Source organism: Chiloscyllium plagiosum, unplaced genomic scaffold (genome assembly GCF_037043375.1).
Source record: "Chiloscyllium plagiosum isolate Xiang-an unplaced genomic scaffold, Cpla_swu_hap1 HiC_scaffold_3, whole genome shotgun sequence".
Taxonomy (NCBI): Eukaryota; Metazoa; Chordata; class Chondrichthyes; order Orectolobiformes; family Hemiscylliidae; genus Chiloscyllium; species Chiloscyllium plagiosum.
The window spans coordinates 121,289,447-121,314,232 of record NW_028270141.1 but is presented as its reverse complement, the minus strand read 5'-3'; the positions used below and the strand labels follow the sequence as shown (position 1 = coordinate 121,314,232).

Here is a 24,786-nt window from a genome sequence, read left to right as displayed (position 1 = left end):
GTAATTAAAATAGAGATACAGTGCCAGGCAATGTCTTGTAACTGCATGACGTGGGAGATGATGGACTTCATTGTGGTTCACAGAGATCTCATCTGTAGCAAGTGTTGGTTGCTCGTGGAACTCGGACTCTTAGTGGAGGAGCTGCAGCCTGAACCTTGAACATTGTGACACATCATAAAGGGAGAGAGTTTCCAGGACACTATCAGCAGATAGTTACACCACTTGGATGCAATCAGCGGTCAGGGATGGTGTGACTACAAACAAGACAGGTGGAGGCATCCAGAAGGTAGTGCTGAAGGAGCCTCAGCACCTGAGCTTGTCTAATAGGTTAGAGATTCTTGCTCCCTGTGTGGATGAGAGTGGGACCTGGAGGGAGAATGAGCAGACTGACCATTGCACCATGGTGTACAGACCTATTCAAGAGGGGCAACAAAAGAGAAATTTTGTTTAATTGGAAATAGACACTGTTCTCTGTGACCAGAATCAAGAGTCCTGAAGACTTTGCAGCCTGTTTAGTGCCTGGGCTCAATATAGCTCATCTAGACTGCAGAGGAACTTGGATTGGGTGGAGAAAGATTCAGTTGTTGTCATCTATGTGCGAAACAATGATACAGGTAAAAAGAGGAAAAAAGTTCTGCTGAACAAATGAGTTACCTAGACACTGTGTTTAGTAGGATTGAACTTAAAAAGCAGAATCTGAAAAAGTGACAATCTCCAGATAACTACCTGAGCCATGAGCAAATTGGCACAGGGTCTACAAGGTTTGCGGTAAACACGTGGCTCAAAGATTGGTGTGGGAGACAGGTTTGAATTTATGGGATATTGGCACCAGTACTGAAGAAGGAGGGAGTTGTTCCAATAGGACAGATTCTACCTGAATCACGCCGGGAAATCACAATGAGGACTTTAAGCTAAGGACTAGGGATCTCTGGAAAAATTATTAAAGTTTAAGAGAGGCTGTTAACACAGGACTGAGGGTGTTATACTTAAAAGAACACAGTACATGAAACAAGCAGACGTGACTACAAGGGGATCAGGGCTGGGAACTAAATATCCAAAAAACACATCCTATTGAAAGAACAGGCAGATGGGCAGAGTGGGCAGTGTTGCCTTGTTAGTAAGGAATGAAATGAAATGAAATGAAATGAAATTGATAGCTGGAAGTGATAAGGAGTTGGAAGGCATACAACCTGTGTGGATAGAGTTGAGGAACCATAAAGGAAAAGACCCTAAAATGAGTTGTATACAGGCCTCTTAGCAGTAACCAGAATGTGGAGAAGAAAATAAATCAGGAGATAAAGGCATGTAAGAAAGGCACTGTTAAAATAATCATTGGGAACTTCAATATGAAGGTGGACTGAGAAAATCATATTGGTAGCAGATCACAAGAAAAGAAATTTGTGGAATGTCTTGGAGTTCTTTTTTGAAGCAGTTGGTAGAGCCCATTAGGGAATAGGCAATTCTGGTTTTGGTGATGTGTAATGAAGATTTGATTAAGGAGCTTAAGGTGAAGGAACCCTTGGGTGTAGTCACCCTGCAGTTTCAGAGGGAGAAGCTGGTGTCAGATATAATGGCATTATAATTCAGTAAAAGGTAACTTCATAGACATGAGGGCAGAAACTGGCCTTAGTTGACTGTAAGAAGAGTCTAGGAGAGAAGGTGCTACAGCAGTAATGGCAAGGGTTTCTGAAGGTTATTTGGGAAGCACAGCAGAAAACTCATCCCAAGAAAGAAAAAACATACTAAGAGGAGGATGAGGCAACCATGGCTGACAATGGAATTTAGAGACAGTACAAAAGTAAAAGAGCAAGTATACAACATGGTGAAGATTAATGGGAAGCCAGAGGATTGGGAAACCTTTAAAATCCAGCAGAGGATAGCTAAAAAGCAATGGAAGGGGAGATGATGAAATATGACAGTAAGCCAACTAGTAATATAAAAAGATTGCAAGAATTTATTTTTAGACATCAAAAAGGTAAGAATGGACATTGGACCACTGGAAAAATGGAGGCTGGAGTATTAGTAAAGGGAACAAAAAAATGTTGGAGGAACTGAACAGTGTAAGAATACTTCAGAGTAGAGATTGTTCAATACAAATACAATTTCAAACTCTTTGTCTTGCAGGGTTCTTATAGCATGCCTTTCATCTTGGTCCTCTGGATAATTGCACTGTTGTTTCTTCAGTGCTTCTAACAGGAGTGACACTTGCCTTTGTATGAAGCTTAAAATTAGTAGGTGTCAACTGATGTAAACATTTTTGTGCCAAAATGCTTGCGTTGGTTCACTTATTTCTCTTAGGAATAGCTTTGGCATTTCTTCTACCTCATCAACTAATTTGAGTCACTTTAACTCCAAACTGTCCTACTTTCAATATCTTCTGTAAGTGACCTATTCTTTTACCATTATTTAATTATTGGGCACTACTTGTCCCTGTGAGGTTTGCTTGCTATACAGTATTGATATTAATTCTTATAAGTCTGACCAACTGTTTGTACTGGCCTGTTAGGTGTTTTTAGGGTTTTCTTTAATACCTAAAAGAATGAAATTCTGATTTCCTATTATAAGTTATATCTTCTTCTCTTAGGATTGATGTGTTATTTTGGTACTTCTGCTTCACTCACCATTTGGAATATGGTAAATATGAAAGACTTGAGTAATTCCAACAACAATTCTCTCTCTTCCAAAAGCAGAAAAGCTGGATGTTCTTATTTCAGATCTCCAACAAAGTGCTGGAGAAACTCAACAGTCATACAACTTCTATGGGGAGAGAATTATCTTTGGAATCCTGGACTCAATATTACCTCTGCTTGTCTCCACAGATTCTGTCAGACCTGCTGAGTTGCTCCAGCACTGTTTCTATCTGATATCATTTCTGACTTAAAAATTCCAGGATCTGTAGAGATCATCAACTAAACTATCCTTGGAATCTGCTAATGTGGAATTCATGTTAAATGGTGCTCTTCCAAATCTTACTTTGTCAAAAGTTTGTAAAGATTTGTTAAAAGTATCTGTTGCTGTTTTTACTCTTTGGCAAATTATAAAGTAATCAACTGTGGTATCAACTGAACACAAAAATGAATTTCCATTCTGTTTCGACTTAGTGCCTAGTTTGGAAGCAGTTCTAAATCTTAAACTACTTTTTCCAAGGTGTCAAATTTTGTGATCTACTTTTATCACCTCTGCAATTACATATTCCTTGCAAAAACTACTTTTGTTGTCATGTCTTCCCAATGCAATTATTTACTTTCCTTACTTTAAAGGCACCCAATTCTGCAGTATAATAATTTTGCTACTGTGTACTTCTGTAGTGGAGGCTCTTCTGCGATTCTGGTCAACATAGAGATTTCCTGTCTTTTTGTGAGCACACTTAATAAATTCTGTCTTTGTAGTCTAATAAATAACTGCTGTTCTCTTTTAATAACTTTCCCAAATAAGTGCCACTACCTATGTCTTTAAAAATAAACCCATTCTCTCAAGCGCTTTACATTAGTGCAACATGCAAGTCTGGGAAGGATTCGATGTGTATATGAAGAAATTATATAAATTTATTTAGTTGCTGTAAAGATAGCTGACAAACACTGAATGGATTAATATATGGATTCAGTACAAATTAATCAACTGTGCATTATTTAAAAACAACAAAAGCAAGTTAGTTGTAACTTGAAATTTGAGCAAGGTATATGTCTGCAGCATTTTTTTGGTATCACTTCAGAAAACACTTATAGTTTCCTTTTAGCATTTTGAGTTTGCATTATTGTTGTGATTGGGGGCCATGGAGAACTATGGTAGTTCAAACCACATAAATATATTAGATTACTTACATTAGATTAGATTAGATTGTAAGTAATCTAATATATTTATGTGGTATATTTATATTTATGTGGTAGTTCAAACCACATAAATATATCTTGAATAAAAGCAAAATACTGCAGATGTTGGAAATCTGAAAGAAACAGAATGTGGGAAAAACTCAGTTCTGCCTGCGTCTGTGGAAAGAAATAGAGTTAATATTTGGAGTCTGGCATGACTTCTTCAGAACTGACGTTCAAAAATATTTAATGTATTTCTTTGGAGAGAAGGGATTGAGGGATTTGGCAAGAAGGTTGTGAGGTTAGATTTAGTAAAAAGGTTTGATGACTTTAATTTCCTACACCCGAGTTAAATGTTTTCCCCTCTTTTGAAACAAATGACAACTGAACTAAAACACTTCCCTTTTCTGGTGACACATATTTATGTTAAAGGGGGTAAGGATGAGGAAGCACTGATAGATTTTGAAACTATATTTCCATGTTAGAACTCAATCATTTATTCAAATACTGAACTGGTCTATTGATTTAAAATCAATGCATTCCTCAGCCAAATTTAAAAGAAAATGCATTGTAGCCTTTTTTCAGGACAACTGTTCCAAATTTATCTTACCTTTTGTATATGAGAAGATCATCTTCTGATAAAAGCTCAGAAGGATACATTGCACAGTATGGAGTCATGAAATACTCATGATGAAATAAAACATGAAAAACACTAAGAGACAACTAAATTCAGTTAAAACAAATCTATCTGATATGGTGTTCAGGTAATGTTGAAGTGATTCAATTAACTTGAAGAACTGGGTCAATTACATTGTAGCCTTTTTTCAGGACAATTGTTCCAAATTTATCTTACCTTTTGTATATGAGAAGATCATCTTCTGATAGAAGCCCAGAAGGATTCATATACACCTCCCTTGGAGATTGGCTAGAGTCCTGAAAATTGCCAAACAACAAACATTAAACCAACATTAATGCCACAAACCTTCCTCACTAAGTAACCAATTGACCAATTGTACCTGATTAAATATTAGAACCTTTATTATGCAACAATTAACTTTTGGATTAATTATCTTTCAAAATTATCATGGGACAAAGTCTTGAAGGAAGAAAAGTGTCAAAAACAAACTCATTCCCTCAGGCAAAATGAATTGCACAAAACAGGAATAAATATGTGCATTTACACACTTAATGTTGATCTCTCTCTGCATCTTCTTGGCAGCTGAAACATTGTATCTTGTACTCTCTTCTGTTACCCTGATGCACTTGTATAGTATTACCTGTCTGTGACAATAATAGATCAAACCAAATCAAAATCCACAAACTCGAGCTCATTCACATGCTGCCACCATTACCTACCTGGTTCCAGATTTACTTCATCCATCATTGCTTCTGTGCTTGTTGACTTGCACCACCACTTCATCAGACAACTGCTTTAGTCAAATATTTTCTTTTTTTTTGTTCGATGATCACCTTATTGCAACTGTCTTATATGCCCCCCCCTCCAACACAGTGGGAAATTGAGAAGCAAATAAGTAAGAAGATCTCAGATATTGTAAGAAAGGGTTGTAATGGTAGGGGATTTTAACTGTCCAAACATAACACTATGACAGCCCCAATCTAAGGGTTTGATGGGGAGGAATTTGTTACATGTGTACAAGAAAACTTCCTTATTCAATACGTGGATGTACCTAGAGAAGGAACAACACGACCTTCTGATGGGAAATAAGGCAGGGAAAGTGACCGAGGTGTCAATGGAAGAGCACTTTGGGGCAAGTGATCATAATTCTATTAGTTTTAAAATACTTATGGAAAATGTTAGAACTGATCAAAAAGTTAAAGTTCTGAATTAGAGTAAGGCTAATTTGATTCTCGTTAATGCTATTTGCCAAAGAGATTCTAGAAGTACATTAAGGGCAAAACAGTAACAAGGGAGAGAGCAGGACCCCTTAAAGATTAATGTGGCTTTCTATGTGTGGAACTACAGAAGATGGGTGAGTTACTAAATGAATATTTCATGTGAATAATTACTGTGGAGAAGGACATGGAAACTAGGGAACTTGGGGAAATAAACAGTGACGTCTTGAAAGGAGTTCATATTACAGAAAAGGAGATGCTGGGGGTAGAGTGGTGAAGGTTGCATTTGGTACACTTGCCTTCATTGATCAGAACATTTGAGGATAGGAGTTGAGACATAATGTTGCGGCTGTATAGGACTATTGGCGAGGTCACTTTTAGAAAGCTGCATACAATTCTGGTCACCTTTCTGTAGGAAGGTGGTCAAACCTGAGAGAGTGCAGAAAAGATTTACAAGGATGTTGCCAGGACTGGAGGGTTTAAGTTATAGGAGGAAGCTGAATAGGCTAGGTTATTTACCCCTGGAACATTGGAGGCTGAATGGTTTATAAAATCATCATGGATAAGGTGAATAGGCAACAATTTCTCCGAGGATGCAGGTATCCAAAGCTAGTGGGCATAAGTTTAAGGTGAGAGGGGCAAGAGTTGAAAAAGAGTTGAGAGGTAACTTTTCCACACAAAAGTTGGTGCGTGTATAGAACGACCTGCCAGAGGGAATGGTGGACGAGGGTACAATTACAAAATTCAAAAAGCATCTGGATGGGTTTATGAATAGGAAATATTTACAGGAATATGGGCCAAATGCTGGCAAATGGGACTAGGTCAGATTGGGATGCCTGGTTGACATGGACGAGTTGCACCAAAGGGTCTATTTCTATGCTGTATGACTCAATGACTCTCCACTGCCCCTCTACCACTGTATCTTCCTCCAGCTTGACAAGCCACTGAGATATATGCTGTCCTCCAATTCTGGTATACTGTGCATTCCAGAGTTTAGAATTGTTCCAATACCGACAGCCATGTTCTCAGCTGGATAGGCTTTAAAATTCTTCCATTGTCTGGAGTTTTCTATCAACTCCTTTCCATAAACAATCTAGAATGTCTCTCAAATAACGATGATTCTTTTGTTATGCAATTTTCTTGTTAAATAAGGTGTAGTCCAGATTTCTTAACAATTACAATATAATGGCAAAATGAAGTAATTGCAATTAGCAGCAGGGTTCAAACATAGATTGCTTTGAAAAAGTGCAAATTTGGTGTTTTCAATCTTGCAAAATAAAGGGTTTAAAACTAGTCAAGATTACAAATATCCTGAGAATTAAGTCAAAATTAAGTTGAAAGTGGGATTATGGTTACAGCTGCAATTACAAGCAGAGTATGACAGTACCTTTATAATAATTCTGTTCTCAATGCACGCAAGGCAAGAATTGAAATGGAAGTAGATAGCAGATTTGGTTGTCATGTACAAATGTGGGGATTCAATTTCCCACAGTACAAACTATATTCATACAATCTCTGTGACATGCAAAATAATTCATAGGATTAGCACGATTACAAGTTATAAATGCAGACATGTGATAAGTGTGTGCAAAACTAAGTAACTAGAGATGAGCTTTAATATTTGTTCTTACAGTAACAAATTTCAATTTTACTTTCATATTTAAAATATATGAATACTTCTGACTGAAAAGCATAAAAATACTGTATTGTGAACCTTAAACTATAAAAGAAAGAATTTTGAATGTTTGAAAGAGACTCGCAAATTTTTATTTCTATTTATTCATTCTCAGGACAAGCAAGTTATTGCCAAGATTGGTTTTTCATTGTAGATCCTTCGATTTCCTGAAAAAGTAACTGTGGACATTCATTTTGAACCAGAAATAGAGGTTTCATATGAGACACTTAAGAGGCCACCACAATAGAGTGGGGCACAAGTCAGACCATAATCTGGACCAGATAAGGAAGGCAGTTTTCCCTTCCTAAAATGATATTAGAAAACAGCAGCACCTGACTTTTGATTTTAAAATCTAATTCTAATCTATTCTAATCCTAGAACTATTTTGATGGAATCAGAACTTCAATTAGCTTTCTCTAGATTATTAATCCAATACTCCCCGTAGTTCAGGAAAATCAACAAGTCCGGGAGTGGGGTAAGAAAGCAAACTTTCACCTTAGAATCAGTAAGATCAGGAGAAGGGCTTTAAGGTTGGAATGGGACATTACCCCAAGAATTAGTGAGATCAGGTGTGGGCTAAATGCTTTTTTTTTCCAGCTGCCAGTTAGAAAGTGTTCCAAACCACACAAAGCAAAATCTGAGGCATTACATCACAGGGAAGCAGATAGGCTGTTGAACATTTCCTATCACCTATATGAGGGAATCTTAATTGGAGTATGCAGAATATTTATTAAAATGTAGAGGCAGAATCAGAAACAGCAATTGAAATGTTATCATCCAACTGACCGTAAGCCATGGGAGCAGAAATAGGCCTTTCAGCCATTTAATTCTGCTCTGTCATTCAATGAGATCATGGTTGATCTGATCATCCCCAACTCCACATTCCTGTCTTTCCCCTCAACTCCCAGTTCCCGTACTGAGTAAAAATCTGTCTAAAAAAATGTGGCTGTAGGGCTTCGTCATTAAGTGCATTCAAGACAGATGAATAATTCCACAAATCCACACCCTCAGAAGAAAGTTCTCCTCATCTGCGCTTTATATGGAGAATCCTTTACTTCGAGATTATGCTCTCTGGTCCTACTCTCCCACAAGAGGAAACAAGCTTTCTGCATCTATTTTGTCAAGTCCACTAAGAATATTGTTTGTTTCAATAAGGTCACCTCCGATTCTTCTTAATTCCAATGAGTACAGGCCTAAGCTATTCAACCTCTACTCACAAAACATTGCATCATCCAAATCAATTTAGTGAAACTTGTCTAGACTGCTTGCAATAGTAGTATATTTTTCCTTGGCTAAAGAGATCAAAACTATATACAGTATGCCATCTATCTAGAGCTTTGCATCGTTTTAGCAAAACTTCTCTAATTTTATATTCCATCCATTCCAAATAAGGGCCAAGATTCAATTTGTCTTTACTATAACAGATTGAGCTTGGATGCTAGTTTTCAGTGATTTACGCACGAGGACTTCCACATCCCTCTGTGTAGATATCTACAGACTTTCTCTACTTAAATAATATTCACGTCTTCTATTGTTTCTGACAACGTACATAAACTTACTTTCTCCCCAATTGTATTCCATCTGCCAAGTTTTTTGCCCACTTGCTTCCAGAAGCAGAAGTCAATGACAGGATCGACATATTGACAACACCTGCCATGTGCAAGATATCAGAGCGGCTGTACAAGTGCAGCTATGCTGCTTAGGGGGAAAAGGTGCTTGCCAACCAATCGACATCTTTCTTTCCTGTTGTACAAGGTGTTGTGATTGTTTAAAATTTGGCATTCTTGCATTTGCTCTGACGAGTGCAAGACGAAAAGCTTCAACAACATGTCTCTCTTTTGAGCATTACCCATACTTCTTGTCACTCTAAGAATAGGTTTGTACATGCCTGAAATATTTCACTGCAATACAAGGAATCTTTTGTACAAATGGAATGCTGCAGTTTCTAATGGTTCTAATTGTTATAATCACATAGGATTTATTTCATAAAAAATGTTTGCATGTCTTTATTCGAGGTAGTGATAAAATAGCTTCAGAATTTACACTGAAAGTAAAATGATTTGAGTTGCTCTGCCACTTTGATAAGGATAAATTATCTTACATCAAAGTAATGTGCTTAATCTATTATCTAAATAAATGACTAAACACAAACTAACATCAAGTGGAAATACTTACGTTGTATTTTCATCCAAATCTTTTTTCATTGTTTAGAAGCAAACACCAGATCACAAACCATAACACTTTTTAAAATCGTTTTTCTTTGCATCATCAGTTGAGTTGTAGTCAATTCTGCTCCATAATCCACAGATAATTGTTTAATGAAGAATGACCATGAAAGTACGTCAAATACAATATTGTTAAAATATTTTATTAATTTTGATTCTATTGTAAAATCTGAAGGTCAAGCCAGTAATAGTGAATGACAAGAAATACCTGACACATATGCCATAATTACCAAGTTTTCATAAGCAGAATATGCCTTTTCTTTTAAACAGAGTAAATATGCCTGAGTAGAAAATCAAAAGAACAACGGATGCTGTAAGTCAGAAACAAAAACAGAAGCTGCTGGAAAAGCTCAGCAGGTCTGGCAGCATCATTGCAGAGAATTCAAAGTTAATGTTTCAGGTATAGTGACCCTTCCACAGAACTAGTTGCCAGATCTGTTGAGCTTTTCCAACAACTTCTGTTTTTGTTGTAAATATGTCTGAGCTTGTATGGAAAGATGTTATGAAACTTGAAAGGATTCAGAAAAGATTTACAAAGATGTTGCCAGGGTTGGAGGAATTGAGTTATAGGGAGAAGTTGAATAAGTTGGGGCTGTTTTCCCTGGAGCGTCAGAGCCTGAGGGGTGACCTTATAGAGGTTTATAAAATCATGAGGGTCATGGATAGAATAAATAGACAAAGTCTTCCCCTAGTGTAGGGGAACCCAGAACTAGAGGGCATAGGTTTAGGGTGAAACGGGAAAGATATAAAAGAGACCTAAGGGGCAGCTTTTTCACGCAGAGGGTGGTACGTGTATGGAATGAGCTGCCAGGGGAAGTGGTGGAGTCTAGTAGAATTGCAACATTCAAAAGGTATCTGGATGGGTATATGAATAGGAAGGATTTGGAGGGAAATGGGCTGGGTGCTGGCAGATGGGACTAGATTGGGTTGGGATATCTGGTTGGCATGGACGAGTTAGACCGAAGGGTCTGTTTCTGTGCTGTACATCTCTGTGGCTCTCTGAAAGCACTAACAACTAACTGATGAACAGTTACTGAGTCAAGTTTATTTGAATAATATGGCCATCAACGTCAATTTCCTACCTTACAGACTTAGTGGATATGATGCCTACTTTCACCTTGGTTTATTGCTACGTAGCTTTACTATAAGAAAATTGCTTGACTGTTACTAACTAATTATATATGCTCTATTCCTGATGAAGGGCTTTTGCCCGAAATGTCGATTTTCCTGCTCCTCGGATGCTGCCTGACATGCTGTGCTTTTCCAGCACCACTCTGATCTAGACTCTGGTTTCCAGCATCTGCAGTCCTTGTTTTTACCTAATTATATACTTTCTCAGCCTTGATTTTACGAAGTTACAAATGACATGACATTTTCACCTATGAAGATAATAAATGTCCCTTTGTGTTTATTTTTAAGAATGTCATTTGAATTACCACAACAAAGAGTTTCTCAGTTGGTCACAAGTCTTCTCTACATTGGTGACAAAAATTATCCTTCACAAGTTAAGCTGGTTGGCATTGAAAATAATTAGGTGATTTTAACCACCCACTTCTATCTTGAATAGTTTCCATTTATTTCCTCTATTCTTTATAGTGACTTTAAAGATCATTTCTTAATCCAAAGGCCGCTGTCAATGCAACTGGATACAGGAGATGTGCAGCCGCTATTGAGGAATACCTGCTCTCCCTGTTTTTCCTTCCAGGAAAAGACATCTTACTTCAAAGAGTCTTTGAAACAACATCCTTTAAATCTCTGGCATAATGAAACATATTTCAATTTCATAAAGTCTATTTATTACCTCAGGAGGTTTGTCTCCAAACTCTGTAATTTTTACTGGTGTTGACCGCTGAGATACAGGACCTTCTTCCTCTTTGTCGGTTCCTGAATCATCCTCTGAACTACTAGAAACAACCTCCTCGGATGGTGGTGGTGGGGCACTTGCTACTGTTTTACGTTGTAATACAGCTTCTTCTTTGTTACTTTTATTACTGAACAATAAAGTATATTAGACATATTACACAAGATTAATTCTGACTTGAATGTACACTACACTGATAGGTGATAAGTATTCTACTATCGATCACATCTTTGAAAAGAAGTGCAATACTTGCGAATAATCAATAATTAAATAAATGCACTGGCATCTACTCTAAAATTGGCATTTTTGATCATAAATAATAGCTATTCAAACTAATATTCAGAATAAATCTCATAATAGTTACTGCAAAAGGAATCTTCTAAATTCATGAATTCTAACAGTACAATATAATAAAAGCCAAATAATACAGATATTGGAAATCTGAAACAAATACAGAAAACACTGGTGAAACTCATCAAGTCTGGCAAAATCTGCGAAGACACACTTCTGGAGAGTCATGTTAACTCTTTCTCTCTCCATAGAAGCTGTGGATTTCTGTGATGGTACAACATTATAGCTTGCATTGGGCTTTGCTGAACGGCGAAGACAGAAATATTAGCATGAAAGCAAACTGGTGTGTTGAAATGGGAAACCTGCACATAATGGTGGTCACAATTCAAGTAAGACTTCTTTGCTCCTGCATGTTAGCTTTCAGTGAATTATGAACAGAGACCCAATTGGATATCAATGATTTCCAATATCTCAGCATTTATGAAATACTCTACATCTATGCTCTTCCTACCAAGGTGGATGAAACTCACACTCACCCATATGATAGTCCATCTTCCATACTCTTGCTTACTTACACAATCTGCCTAAATCCCCATGAAGCCTCCTTGCACTCTGCTCACAAATCTCATTCCTCACTAGGTACTGCATCATCTGTAAATTTGGAAATATTACAAATAGCATCAGATCTAAATCAGCAATTTAGATTCTTAACAGTTGAGGCCCAAGCATTGATCTTCGTCCGACCACAATGGTCATGGCCTGTTAACTTGAGAATAATCCATTTATTCCTAATGTTTTTTGACTTTTGGCCAATTTTCAGTCCAATCTAGCGTATTACCCCTAATCCCATGCACTTTAATTTTATTTACTAGCCTTCTTTATAAAACTTGCCATTAATTTTCATCATACTACAGTAAAAGTGTATCACCTCGCACTTACCAGGGTTAAGTATCATCTGCCATCTAGCCAATCCACCAATATCCTCCTGTACCTCAAGATCTTCTGCTTCACTATCAACCACCTGGCTAATGTTGGCATCTTCCTCAATTTACTTACCACCACTCCCAATTCCTCCTATATTGTTTATATATCTCACAAACAATATGGGTCCCAGCACTGATCCCCAGACACCAGTCTCCAGTCACCTAAACAGCTTCCGACCACCACCCTCTGTCTCCTACCACTAAGCCAATTGTGAATCCAACTTATCAAGTTATCCTGGATCCAACATGCTTTTATCTTCTTTATTAGTCTCCCATAGGAGACCTAGCTAAATAAATTACATCAACTGCACTACCGTCATCTACACACTGGGTCAACCCTCAAATAATTCAATCAAATTTGTTTGACCTTCCTCTGCCAACAGACTAGGTAAGAAATATTATCATGCGAGCAGGATAACTTCCGTAATGTTGATCAAGGGGTAAATATTGGTCAAGACATTGGGATACTTGCTTGCACTACTTCAAAATAGCAGCTGTGGGATCTTTTCCATGCAATAAAAGAAAAGCTGACAGGGTCTTTGTTTAATATATCATCTATTTAGAGGCCTCCTGCCAGTTCAGAGCTTCCTCAGTACAGCACAGGAATGTCAATCTAGACTTGTGTTCCATTTTCTCAAATCGTCTAGTACAATTGACTAGCTGGCTAGTTCACAATGCAGAGTGGTACCAAAAGAATTCCAGTTATCAGCTGAGCTCACCTTGAAGTGGTGTGGTGACCTTCATGTTAAACTAAAGTTAACTGTCTATGAGATAGCAGTCTATGGATCTGTGCAACTTTCATTTTTGACATACAGGCAACAGTGCTACCAAATAAGCAATATCCAATAGTGAATGATAATAAACATCAACTTTGAAAACACAAAACCAAATACAGCAAATGCTGGCAATCTGAAGTAAAACAAATTATTCAGATTGTCTGCCAGCATATGGGGAGAGCAAAATACAGGGTCAATATTTCAGCTCTAACTTCCCATCATTTCTCAGTTGTAAAGAACTTTAGAATACAAGGTGCTTTATAAATACAAACAATCTTCTTTTATTCGTCACATTTACTCACTTTATCATATCCCCTGTTGAGTGATTGGCATACTTTGCAATAAGTGCAACAATACTGAGAATTATTGTGCACTAATAGTCCACTTTGATTTGAAGTCGTATTTTGTTTCCAACTTTGAACGTCAATTGCATTTGTGATATCCAAATAGCATTTCACATTGCATTCCAGTAAATTCATTATCTGTTGAGCTTTGTCAAAATGAACTTTGACATTTTCAGCTTTGTGCATTAACTGTACAAGTTGGAAAAGATAAACTGATTATGTGGCATTTTCATGTCAGGACTTGGTAAAATGTAATCTCACGTTTTGATATTTGAGTTTTGTTGTTATGTCTCATAGTCACTAAGTCATGATACCATCACTATACTAAAGCATGTGACCTGACAATTTATAATTCTCCAACTGCATTGTAACTCAGATCACTTGAAGCATGCCACTGCTGAAAAATAGCTTTTCTGTCACAAACTAACAGTTTAATGTTACTCCAGACACTTGTATGCCCATGGAATGTAATTTGTGCATAATAATTAGTTGTAATAATTATGCACAAATTATTATGGAGGAAAATACTGATCCATCTTCACTTAAATTTTTTGGAAGTGCACCAATTTTTTTTACTATCACTTGATATATTAAGCAGGTCATTCAGTACTGTATGCATTCTTTGAGTTGGAGTCAATACTTTCTCCATGAGCTGACTCACAAATTCACAACTATGAAGGAGGTATTAAGGGAAGCTGGAGAGGGGGAGAAGAAACAAAAGGGAAGGGATTGTACAATAAGTAGACAGAAGAAACAACCTGAACATAAGAGGAATCACGTTTTGTGTTCTGCAACATCTGTTTCTACTTCTATGGATGATGCCAGACCTGTAATCACCAGCATTTGCAGTATTTTTCTTTCATGTTAAGTTTTAATTTACTTGGGCAAATCCTTCAAGATGTACATTACTGGTTAAAATTAATGATTGTAGCTAGTAGAAAATGTTTTGAATAGTTAAAAGAATAGAAATAACTAAAACTAGTACCAGTTTTTTTTACCTCAGCATGGATTTGCCAGTTTCTTCTGGTTTGCGAATAGTGAAAGGACTTGGGTCAATTCCAACATGCTTTGGCATGAAGTCCCTTTTGTACAAAAACAGTACAACAAAGCTATGGCATAATAGCAATAAACTTCACATTATTCAGAATTTTAAAATCAAACAAGCAAGGCATCAGGACTCTTCATAATTCCTACATACTTATCACCTTTGTGCTATGGCACATAACCAATTTGTCAGTATACCTTTAAGCGATATGCTTATGATATTATTACTGTATCATGCATGTGACCTGAGAGCATATAGCTCACCAACTCCCTTGAACTCAGATCATTTGAAGCATGACACGACTGGAAGCATGCTCTTCTGTTACAAACTAATAGCTTTAAAAATGAAGTTAAACTTTTACAAAACATACACCAAAATGCCACTGGCTAAGGCTCACCTAGTTTCATCCGCAGGCAACAGCTTTAAAAATGCTATAGATTTAAACTATTGGTGAAATGTACAGAATGTTCTGAATCTTTAAAATTTCATTTTTGCTATTGCTAGAATGTCTGCATTTGTTTCATTCATTCCTTGTGAGCCAGCACCTCTTTCAAGGCCACCATTTATTGTCCCGCCCCAACTGCCCTTAAAGTGATGCTAAGCTGCCTTCTTGAACTGCTGCAGCTACCCACAGTGCTGGGCTGGTATTGGGGCTTGTCTGCAGAAGGGTAGGGATGAGGTCTTAACATTTTGGACTTGTATTATTCACTTTTTTGATATTCATTCATGGAATGTTGTCATCACTGGCAGTGTTTCAGCTTCTTCAGGTTGGTGTCTCATTTTTAGACATGACTGTGGCTGCACCTGACTCCTCTTTGAACCCCCAGATTTAGTCTATTGACTTGATTGCAATAATACAAGGGAGGGAAATGATGCGAGTAATTAGGATTGAATACAATTCTGCGGTTACTGAATGCCCACAGCAGCCCATTGACATGCATTTTGGATACTTGCAAAACAAAAAGCTTTGACTAAATATCTTTTTCATCAAGATTCAAGAAATGAATGCAGAGGCTATGACACTAGCCCTTAACATATAAAGGGGCTATTTCCTAAAGTGGCACAAATATTACTTAGGTGTTGACATATCACAAAAGGTAACAAATTCATCTTGAAAGATGCATCAAATATCAATAGTAAGGCGCTCAGGAGGTTCTTCTTAAACTCTCTTAAAACAAAGTGTCTAAAACTAGTTTCAAAATAAATTTTCATTGCTATTTAAGCATGTAGTAGAGGAGATAGCTAAGGAAGAGAAAAGATTACATACTTGGCTGAATTTGTCATTGTTAGGCAAAATGCATCATCGAAACAACTCAGCTCATAAGGCCTGAAGAATTCTGTGTATACATCTATTTCTTCATCAGATTTATCCAACTTTTTCACGACTGTCAGCTTTTTAAGATTCTTGGAACAAGGAACTAAAGGGATGAATAGAAACAAAAATATTTTATTAGTTTTTGAGTTTAGTAGATTGATCATATTAAAATGGTGTAGTCTCATAATTGGAATATTTTAGCCTGCAGTTTTAAAATGTACATTGGTGTAAATTTTACAAATACAGCAGAGATACTTAATTGAATCAAGGAACGTTTACAAAGTTTGATTCAAGACAACCACGTTTCACTGTTTAAGATGCACAGATGAGAAGCTGTACCTTTAAGTGTTGCAGTTATTTAACTTATTAGTAGTGGCATTTATTACGAAACGCATCAACATTATAAACCAACTTTTCTACAGAATTTTACTGATCAAACTATTTCCTTAGTGCACTTACCACATTCAGAATAAGGGAGGTGATGACATACTGGCAATATCACTGGACTGGTAAACCAGAGATCCAGGCTTATGAACTGGAACTTGAATCCTACCATGGCAGATGATGAAATTTTGATTTAAATACACAAGTCTGGCTCGTATAAAAGGTCAATTTTGACTTGACTGGAGTTTTGGGGGCAAGTCAAATTGAGGAAATCTTAAATCTTTTTGCAGAAATCTAGATTTCTTTATATTTCAGTTAAGATTTAACTGAAACTTAATTTTTTAAATTAAGAGTCTGGATCTTAAGCAGCAATATACAAATTATCCACTGTGATGCAGCTGTCGGTAGTTAACTCAGAGAACTAGTTTGAACTGTTTTATGCAACTGGGATTTAACTCTCTCTTTAGTTTTGGAACATGTGAATATAGCACCTCAGTTCAACTTAGCACTGAATGAAGTTAGAACAATGGTGGAAGTTTAATGAATTAAGGAAGTTCGGACAAGGAGTCCTTTCCTCTTCTGAAGTTTTGCACTCTGAAAGAATTGGAACTTACCCTTAAGTATCCACAGGAGAAAGAATTTATTTGTGATGAAGGGGAATTTCTACTCTCAATTCTTCAGATAATAGTAAATAGTACTCAAAGAATCTTTAAATCAGAAATCTCATAATATTTAAGCAGTACTTAGATATTCACTTGTGTTTCCATAACCTATCAGCTATGGGTGAAGAGTTGAGATGCATTGTTGGGGAGATGGCACCCTGTACATGCTGGACAGGACTACACTTCTTGCAGGGTACTTTGGAGAAGGTTCAAACTAAGCAGGGGTGTAAAATCATGAATAAAATGATAGAGGAATACCATGGTGCACAAAATATCATGAGAGACAGAACTAGCACTAGAATGGAGAATACAATGTTAGAAGGTAGATTTGGAATAGGAAATAATAATATTATAAACCATGGCTACAATGCATGTATCTGAATGTACAGAGTATAATTAACAAGTTACAGGTGCAAATTGCCATGTGAAATTAGAACATGGTGGCTGTAAGAGACTTGACTCAAGGAATGGTGGGACCTAGTGTTCAATATTCCTGGATAAGGCATTCAAGAAAGATAGGAAAGAAGGAAAAGGTGGCTGTATTAGTTAAGGACCATAAGGTGGAAGTCCAGTTTTGGACTGGGGTGGACAAATTCAGAAGTCTCACAGAATCAAGTTTTCGGACTGTTGAACCAGCAGTGCTCTGAAAGCTTGTGATTTCAAATAAATCTGCTGGACAATTACCTGGTGTCACGTGACGTCTGACTTAGTTAAGGATGGTGGTGCAGTGCTAGAGAAAAAGAATGCCCCAGACGCTTTTAGAACACAATCGACTGGACTAGAGTTAAAATATAAAAAAAAGTCTAATTCCTTCAGAACAGTTTATAGTCCACCAACTAGTGAGAAAGATGTAGAGGAACAAATTTGCAATGGAATTAGAGATATAACTATTATAGGGTAGTTGCAATGAGGAACCCTAATTATCTGGTAGTGTGAAGAGCAGAGAGGACATGCGATCCTGGGATATGTCCAGGATATATCACTTTTACAACAGTTGTTCAGAACAATGTGAAATGAGGCACCTCGGGACCTGTTTCTTGGGAATCAGGTGGGCCATGTAGATTAAGTATCATTGGGGGTATATTTAGAGGATAATGATCATCGTATCAGAAGGATTGGGATTACAGTGGAAAAGAGCAATGAACAATCTGGGGGAAAACAGAGCTGGACAGATAGACAGGAACCAAAGGTCAATGACATGGATTCACAATGGAACTGTGATAAGACCATAAGACATAGGAGTGGAAGTAAGGCCAATCGGCCCATCGAGTCCAGTTCGCCATTTAATCATGGCTGATGGGCATTTCAACTCCGCTTACCGCACTCTCCCCATTGCCCTTAAATTCTTGATCTCGTAAGGAATTATCAAACTTTGCCTTGAAGACATTTAATGCCCCAGCCTCAACTGCGCTCCGTGGCAATGAATTCCACAGGCCCACCACTCTCTGGCTGAAGAAATGTCTCTTCATTTCCATTTTAAATTGACCTCCTCTAATTCCAAGGCTGTGCCCATGGGTCCTAGTATCCCCGCCTAACAGAAACAACTTTCCAGTGTCCACGCTTTCTAAGCCATGCATTATCTTGTCAGTTTCTATTAGATCTCCCCTCAACCTTCTAAACTCTAATGAATACAATCCCAGGATCCTCAGCCGTTCATCGTATGTTAGGCCTACCATTCCAGGGATAATCTGTGTGAATTGCCGCTGGACATGCTCCAATGCCAGTATGTCCTTCCTGAGGTGCGGTATTCTAAATTCCCACTCCCCCCACATTATCCCAGTCCCAATTTCCGAATTGGCACTGCCGTCCGGACCTGGCCATCACTCCCCACTCACACCTTCTCCCTCACCTTCATTCACCTATCGCTTTCTCAGCTACTTTCCCCCAAGCCCCACCCACCTCCCATTTATTTCTCAGCCCCGACCCACAAGCCTCATTCCTAATGAAGGGCTTATGCTCAAAATGTCGATTTTCCTGCTCCTCGGATGCTGCCTGACCTGCTGTGCTTTTCCAACACGACATTCTCGACTCTGATCTCCAGCATCTGCAGTCCTCACTTTTTTATACTTTATAGGAAGGATGGTAGAGATAGAATAGGGAACTACAGACCCCCAAGTCTAACATCAATGATGGGAATTACTAGAGAAAATAGTGTGAAAAGAACATTGATCCCCATTTAGAGAGGCAAGGTTTAATCAAGGATAGTCAGCATGGCTTTGTCAAAGGGAGAAATCAAACAAATCTGGTGGAATTTTGAGGAGGTGACTAAGTATTTGAATGAAGTTAGGGTAATCAATGTAGTTTATATGGATTTCAGCAAGGCCTTTGACAAGGTTCGACATGGGAGACTGATAAAGAAGGTAAAAACATATGGGATCTAGGGTAACAAAGCAAGATGGATCCAAAATTGCCTAGTGAGGGCAGTGGTGGAAGGTTGTTTGTGTGATTGGAGCTTGGTAATTTTAAAGTGAAAGGTAGGAGGTTTAAGAGAGGATTTGAGGAAAAGCCTTTTTCACCCACAGGCTCATGGAATCTTGAATGCACTGCCTGGGAGGGTAGTTAAGGCAGGAAACTTCATAAGTTTTAAAAAGTACTTGGATGAGCATGAAATGTCATACTATTTGAGGCTATGGGGCTAGTATAGTTAGCTGCATATATTAGGTGATATACACGTGATGGGTTGAAGAACCACTTCTATGCTGTATGATTTTATGATTTGGATGTAGTCATTATGTATTCCTTCAAAAAGGAAAAATAAAGCAACCTAACCCAAAAGTCCCTGACATCACCATGCCAACATGGAAAAACACCCATGTCCTGTCCATAAAAAAAGGTCAACTCTAACGTAGTCAATTACCACCCTTCAATCTACTCTTGATCATAGCCAAATGATAGAAGGGATTATTGATAGTGCTATCACATAGCACTGGCAAAAGGAATAACCTGCTCACCAATACTCAGTTTTGGTCCATTAGGGCCACTTTGCTCTTGACCTCTTTACAGCTTTGGTCAAAACATGAGCAAGACAGTTGTATTACAAAGATGAGGGACAAACAACACTCAAGCTTGGCCCATTCCAGCAAGAAAGCAGACTAGGTTTTGGGGTAGCACGGTGGCTCAGTGGTTAGCACTGCTGTTTCACAGCGCCAGGGACCCAGGTTTGATTCCAGCATTGGGTGACTGTATGGATGGAGTTTGCACATTCTTCCCATGTCTGCGTAGGTTTCCTCTGGGTGGTTCGGTTTCCTCCCGCACTCCAAAGATGTGCAATTCAGGTGAATTGGCCATTCTAAATTGCCCATAGTGTTAGGTACATTAGTCACAGGGAAATGGGTCTGGGTGGGTAACTCTTCAGAGGGTCAGTGTGTAAATGTTGGGCTGAAGGGTCTGTTTCCACCCTGTAGGGAATCTAATCTAATCTACTTAGTTCGTACCCCATTCATGAATTTCAAAATTCATCCACGCACCACAGATGCACAATGACAGCACCATCAGCAAAATGCATTGTAATAACTAATTCAAATTTCTTCAAAAGCACCTTACCAGTTTAGATTTAAAAAAATGCGTGGCAACACTGCATAATTACAGTTCTCCTCTGAGCCCCATACTATCTTAATTTGAAACTCTGTTGTCCTTTCTCCACTGTCGCTTGGTCAAAAATCCTGGAACTTCATTCCTAGCAGCAGAGCTTTGTAGCTACACTCCGAGAACTTCAGCAGTTTAGAAAGTCAGACTACCACCTTCTCCGGGGCAATTAGGGATGGGTAATAAATGCTGACCTTGCCTGCAACACCATAGCCCTAAATAAATAAAGCAATACACTAATACATTCCGATTAATATAATCACCACTCTGGCAATGCGCCGAACAGTTAAGTGCTGTAAATAAAGTTTATAATATCTTTTTGACACATCAAATTCGTCACATCTTCCTTAAAAATACTTTAAAATTTAGTGTATCCAAACTGAAGTTAACATGCAAATTTTCATACCTTCATCATAAGGTAATGGTAAATGGTTTAGTATCTCTGGTGTCCACCAATGGGTATAACTACAAGAAATGCAAAAGAATTGCTAAAAATTTATGATATTTGAGTTAGAATACACAACTATGTTGCTTATAAACAAAAGTAACTTACACACAGTTTACAATAGATTCAGATGAAAAGTAACAGAATGGACAGGAAGTAGAGTATAAAATAGATTACAACAAGTAGCAAATAAAGATACTGACAAAAGATCAGAAGCAGTATTCCAAAAGGATCAGTAATTGTTCAAATTATATAAATATATGGTGGACTTTAGAATCAGAGCTATAATTTCAACATTATATTCAAAGTGCATTACATCTGACTAAATTAAGGAAGACTAGAAAAATAAAAGACAGCATTAATAAATTTTCATGTTGGGCGTGTAAATGGCACAAGAATTATAATATAAATGCAAAGGTGTACACTGGTAGTAGTAACAAAAGGAGGCCACATAGGCCATTTATGAAGAGTTTAAATAGTATAGAGCATTGAACAAATGTCAGGTGTGGATTTACAAATCACTGAAAGTAGCAATAGTGTAACAAGACATAAAAACACAAAACACAGGATCATTTCAATAGAGATGGATGGAGTTTGCACATTCTCCCCATGTCTGCGTGGGTTTCCTCTGGGTGGTTCGGTTTCCTCCCGCAGTCTAAAAGGCAGCATAGTATTGTTATACCTAACAAGAACTGCAAATAGTTCTACACTCCACATTAAAAGAAGGATAATATACACTAGTAACAATAAAAGATTTACAAGTTTCATGACAGAATGGTGAGGTTTTAACTATCAGCAAAGACTGAATGAGCTCGTTTGTCTCAGTATCTGAAAGGAGGTAAAAACAATGACTGCAGATGCTGGAAACCAGATTCTGGATCAGTGGTGCTGGAAGAGCACAGCAATTCAGGCAGCATCCGAGGACAGGCAAAATCGACGTTTCGGGCAAAAGCCATGTTGGCAATGGTACTGCAAGTTGCACAATCATTCCCACTTCCGACATGATGATGGAAAGAATTTCACTGACTGAAGCAGTTGAAGGTGGCCGCACCTAGAACATAACCCTGAAGAATCCCTAAAGTGATGGCCTGGGGCTGAGATGATTGAGCTTCAAAAGCCACAACCGTCTTCCTTTGTGTTAGGTCTGACTCCAACCAGCAGAGAGTTTGACCCCTCATTTACAAAGCAGTGAATACATGGTCAGAGAAAGAGACCTGCACTGCTGTCTGACACAGCAGTGAATCTGCACAGTTACTTCTTTTGCTGTTTGAGTTCTTATATCTCTGGACATCGGACTGCGACATTCACAGCTGACCTTGGAGGAACCTGTGTGGGAGAGCTAACAGCACAGGAACAGATAAGTGCATAGTTTTAAAGTGTAACCATGCTGTAAATCTACAATAGTGAGTAGAGTGAACTCTTTCTTGATTATATGTTTTATTGAGATCTGTCTCTTGATTAAATTTTAAAAATATAAACCATAAGTACTAATTTAGCCTTGAGCAGTGTTTTTTTTAAAAGAGCAATAAGAGCAAAAGAGCTATTTTCTGGATCTGTAGATTGTGAAAAAACAAACGTGGCCTTTAGTAGAGTGATGTGCTCTTTCTGTCAGATGTGGGAGTTTAGGGAGAGTTTCCATGTTACTGATGATTATGTCTACAGGAAGTGTCTTTAGTTGCAAATCCTATCAGATCGCATGGATCAACTAGAGTGGCAGTTAGAGGCAATAAGAATTTTTCAGGAGCTGGGGGTGTGATACATGGCAGTTATAAGAAGGGAGAAAAGCCACAGAAACGGTCAGGTAGATGGGTTAACACCAGGAAAGATAAGAGAGGTAGGCAGGTAGTGCAGGAACCTCCTGCGCAGGTTTCCTCTGGGTGCTCCGGTTTCGTCCCACAATCCAAAAATGTGCAGGTTAGGTGAATTGGCCATGCTAAATTGCCTGAAGTGTTAGGTGAAGGGGCAAATGTAGGGGAATGGGTCTGGGTGGGATGCACTTCGGCGGGTTGGTGTGGACTTGTTGGGCCGAAGGGCCTGTTTCCACACTCTAATCTAATTTAATCAATCTAATCTATCCCATTGTTATGGGCTAAACCAGACCACTCAAAACATGCTTAAAGCAGGCAGCTCAGATCATAACTTTGCAACTTGTTTCGGTAAGTATACAGTTAAAATTACCCGGATTAAGTTAGCTAGGTTGACTACTAGATTTCAAAACAGACAAACATTTATTCACAAAATAACACAATGATACACAATAAACAGAATAAAGAATGCTCACAGAACTCAACCTATCCAACTAGACTTAATAATACTGTTCCGAATATACACAACAGTCCCAATAAACAAACTCCCTTTAAAAATCAATATAAATGGTACACATTCTTACAGGTTGAAGTTGAAGGGCAGAAAGAGAGAGGGAGTTTCCACACAGCTCCCTTGAACTTCCAACCATTTCAAGACTGAACTAAAACTGTTCAGCTCAACGAGAGAGCTGACCACTGCCCTTCCTTTATACAGGTCACTTCTAAAACATGACCAATTTGGCCTGTTTACATATAAGCAAATGGCCTCTCAAAATCCTTTTTCTCTCCATACCAAACCAGACTGATCGGAGCCTGGCCTGGTTTATTAACCCTCTGAAAAAGATCAAGAACAGAGTATCCTTGAACCAAGGAACAGCTTTTAGATTAAAAAAGGAAATAGCTTTGTGACACCACCTCAAACAAGTATGCTGTTCTAGAAAATGTAGGGGGTGATGGACTCTCAAGGGAATGTAGCATGAAAAGCCAAGTTTCTGGATCCAAGAATGGCTGTAATGTAATGAGGGGTATGTCAGGTTTCAAGCAATTCATTTGTGATAAGGGACTCTCTAGTCAGAGACACAGACAGGATGTTTCTGCAGCTGACAACGAGAAATCAGAATGGTGTGTTGCCTCCCTGGTGCCAGGATCAAGGATATCTCAAAGAAGGTGCAGAATGTTCTCAAAAGGGGAGAGGGACCAGCAGGAGGTCATTGTACACATTAGAATTAACGACATAGGAAGGGAAAAGGATGAGATTCTGAAGGGAGAATATAGAAAGTTAGGCAGGAATTCAAAAATGAAGGTCCTCAAAAGTAATAATATCTGGATTATTCCCAGTGCTACGAGCTAGTGAGGGTAGGAATAGGAGGATACACCAGGTTAATACGTGGCTGAGGAGCTAGTGCAAGGGAGAAGGCCTCACATTTTTGAATCACTGGAATCTCTTTTGGGGTCGAAGTGATCTGTACAAGGAGGACAGATTGGACTTGAATTGGAAGGGAAATAACACACTGGCAGGAAGACTTGCCAGAGTTGCTCGGGAGGATTTAAACTATTAAGGTGGGGGGGTGGGTGGGACACAGGGAGATGGTGAGGAAAGAGATCAATCTGAGACTGGCACAGTTGGGAAAAAGGACCAAGTCAAACAGTCAGGGCAGGCAGGAACAGAGCAGACAAGGTGGAATGATAAATTAAACTACATTTATTTTAATGCAAGAGGCCTAATG

At 38.2% G+C, this 24,786-nt stretch overlaps 1 protein-coding gene across 5 annotated transcripts in view; it reads right to left on the bottom strand.

Annotated features, from left to right (window-relative positions):
• The window catches only part of fig4a (FIG4 phosphoinositide 5-phosphatase a), a 106,772-nt gene that overhangs the window by 9,513 nt on the left and 72,473 nt on the right, over positions 1-24,786 (bottom strand). For all 5 annotated transcript variants that reach the window (XM_043687117.2, XM_043687118.2, XM_087983072.1 and 2 more), the window contains exons 18-22: positions 21,216-21,274; positions 16,131-16,281; positions 14,817-14,900; positions 11,365-11,554; positions 4,663-4,742 (exon numbers count right to left, since the gene is read on the bottom strand). In XM_043687117.2, coding sequence (XP_043543052.1) covers positions 4,663-4,742; positions 11,365-11,554; positions 14,817-14,900; positions 16,131-16,281; positions 21,216-21,274 — 564 coding nt within the window. The remainder of the gene's footprint in view (positions 1-4,662; positions 4,743-11,364; positions 11,555-14,816; positions 14,901-16,130; positions 16,282-21,215; positions 21,275-24,786) is intronic.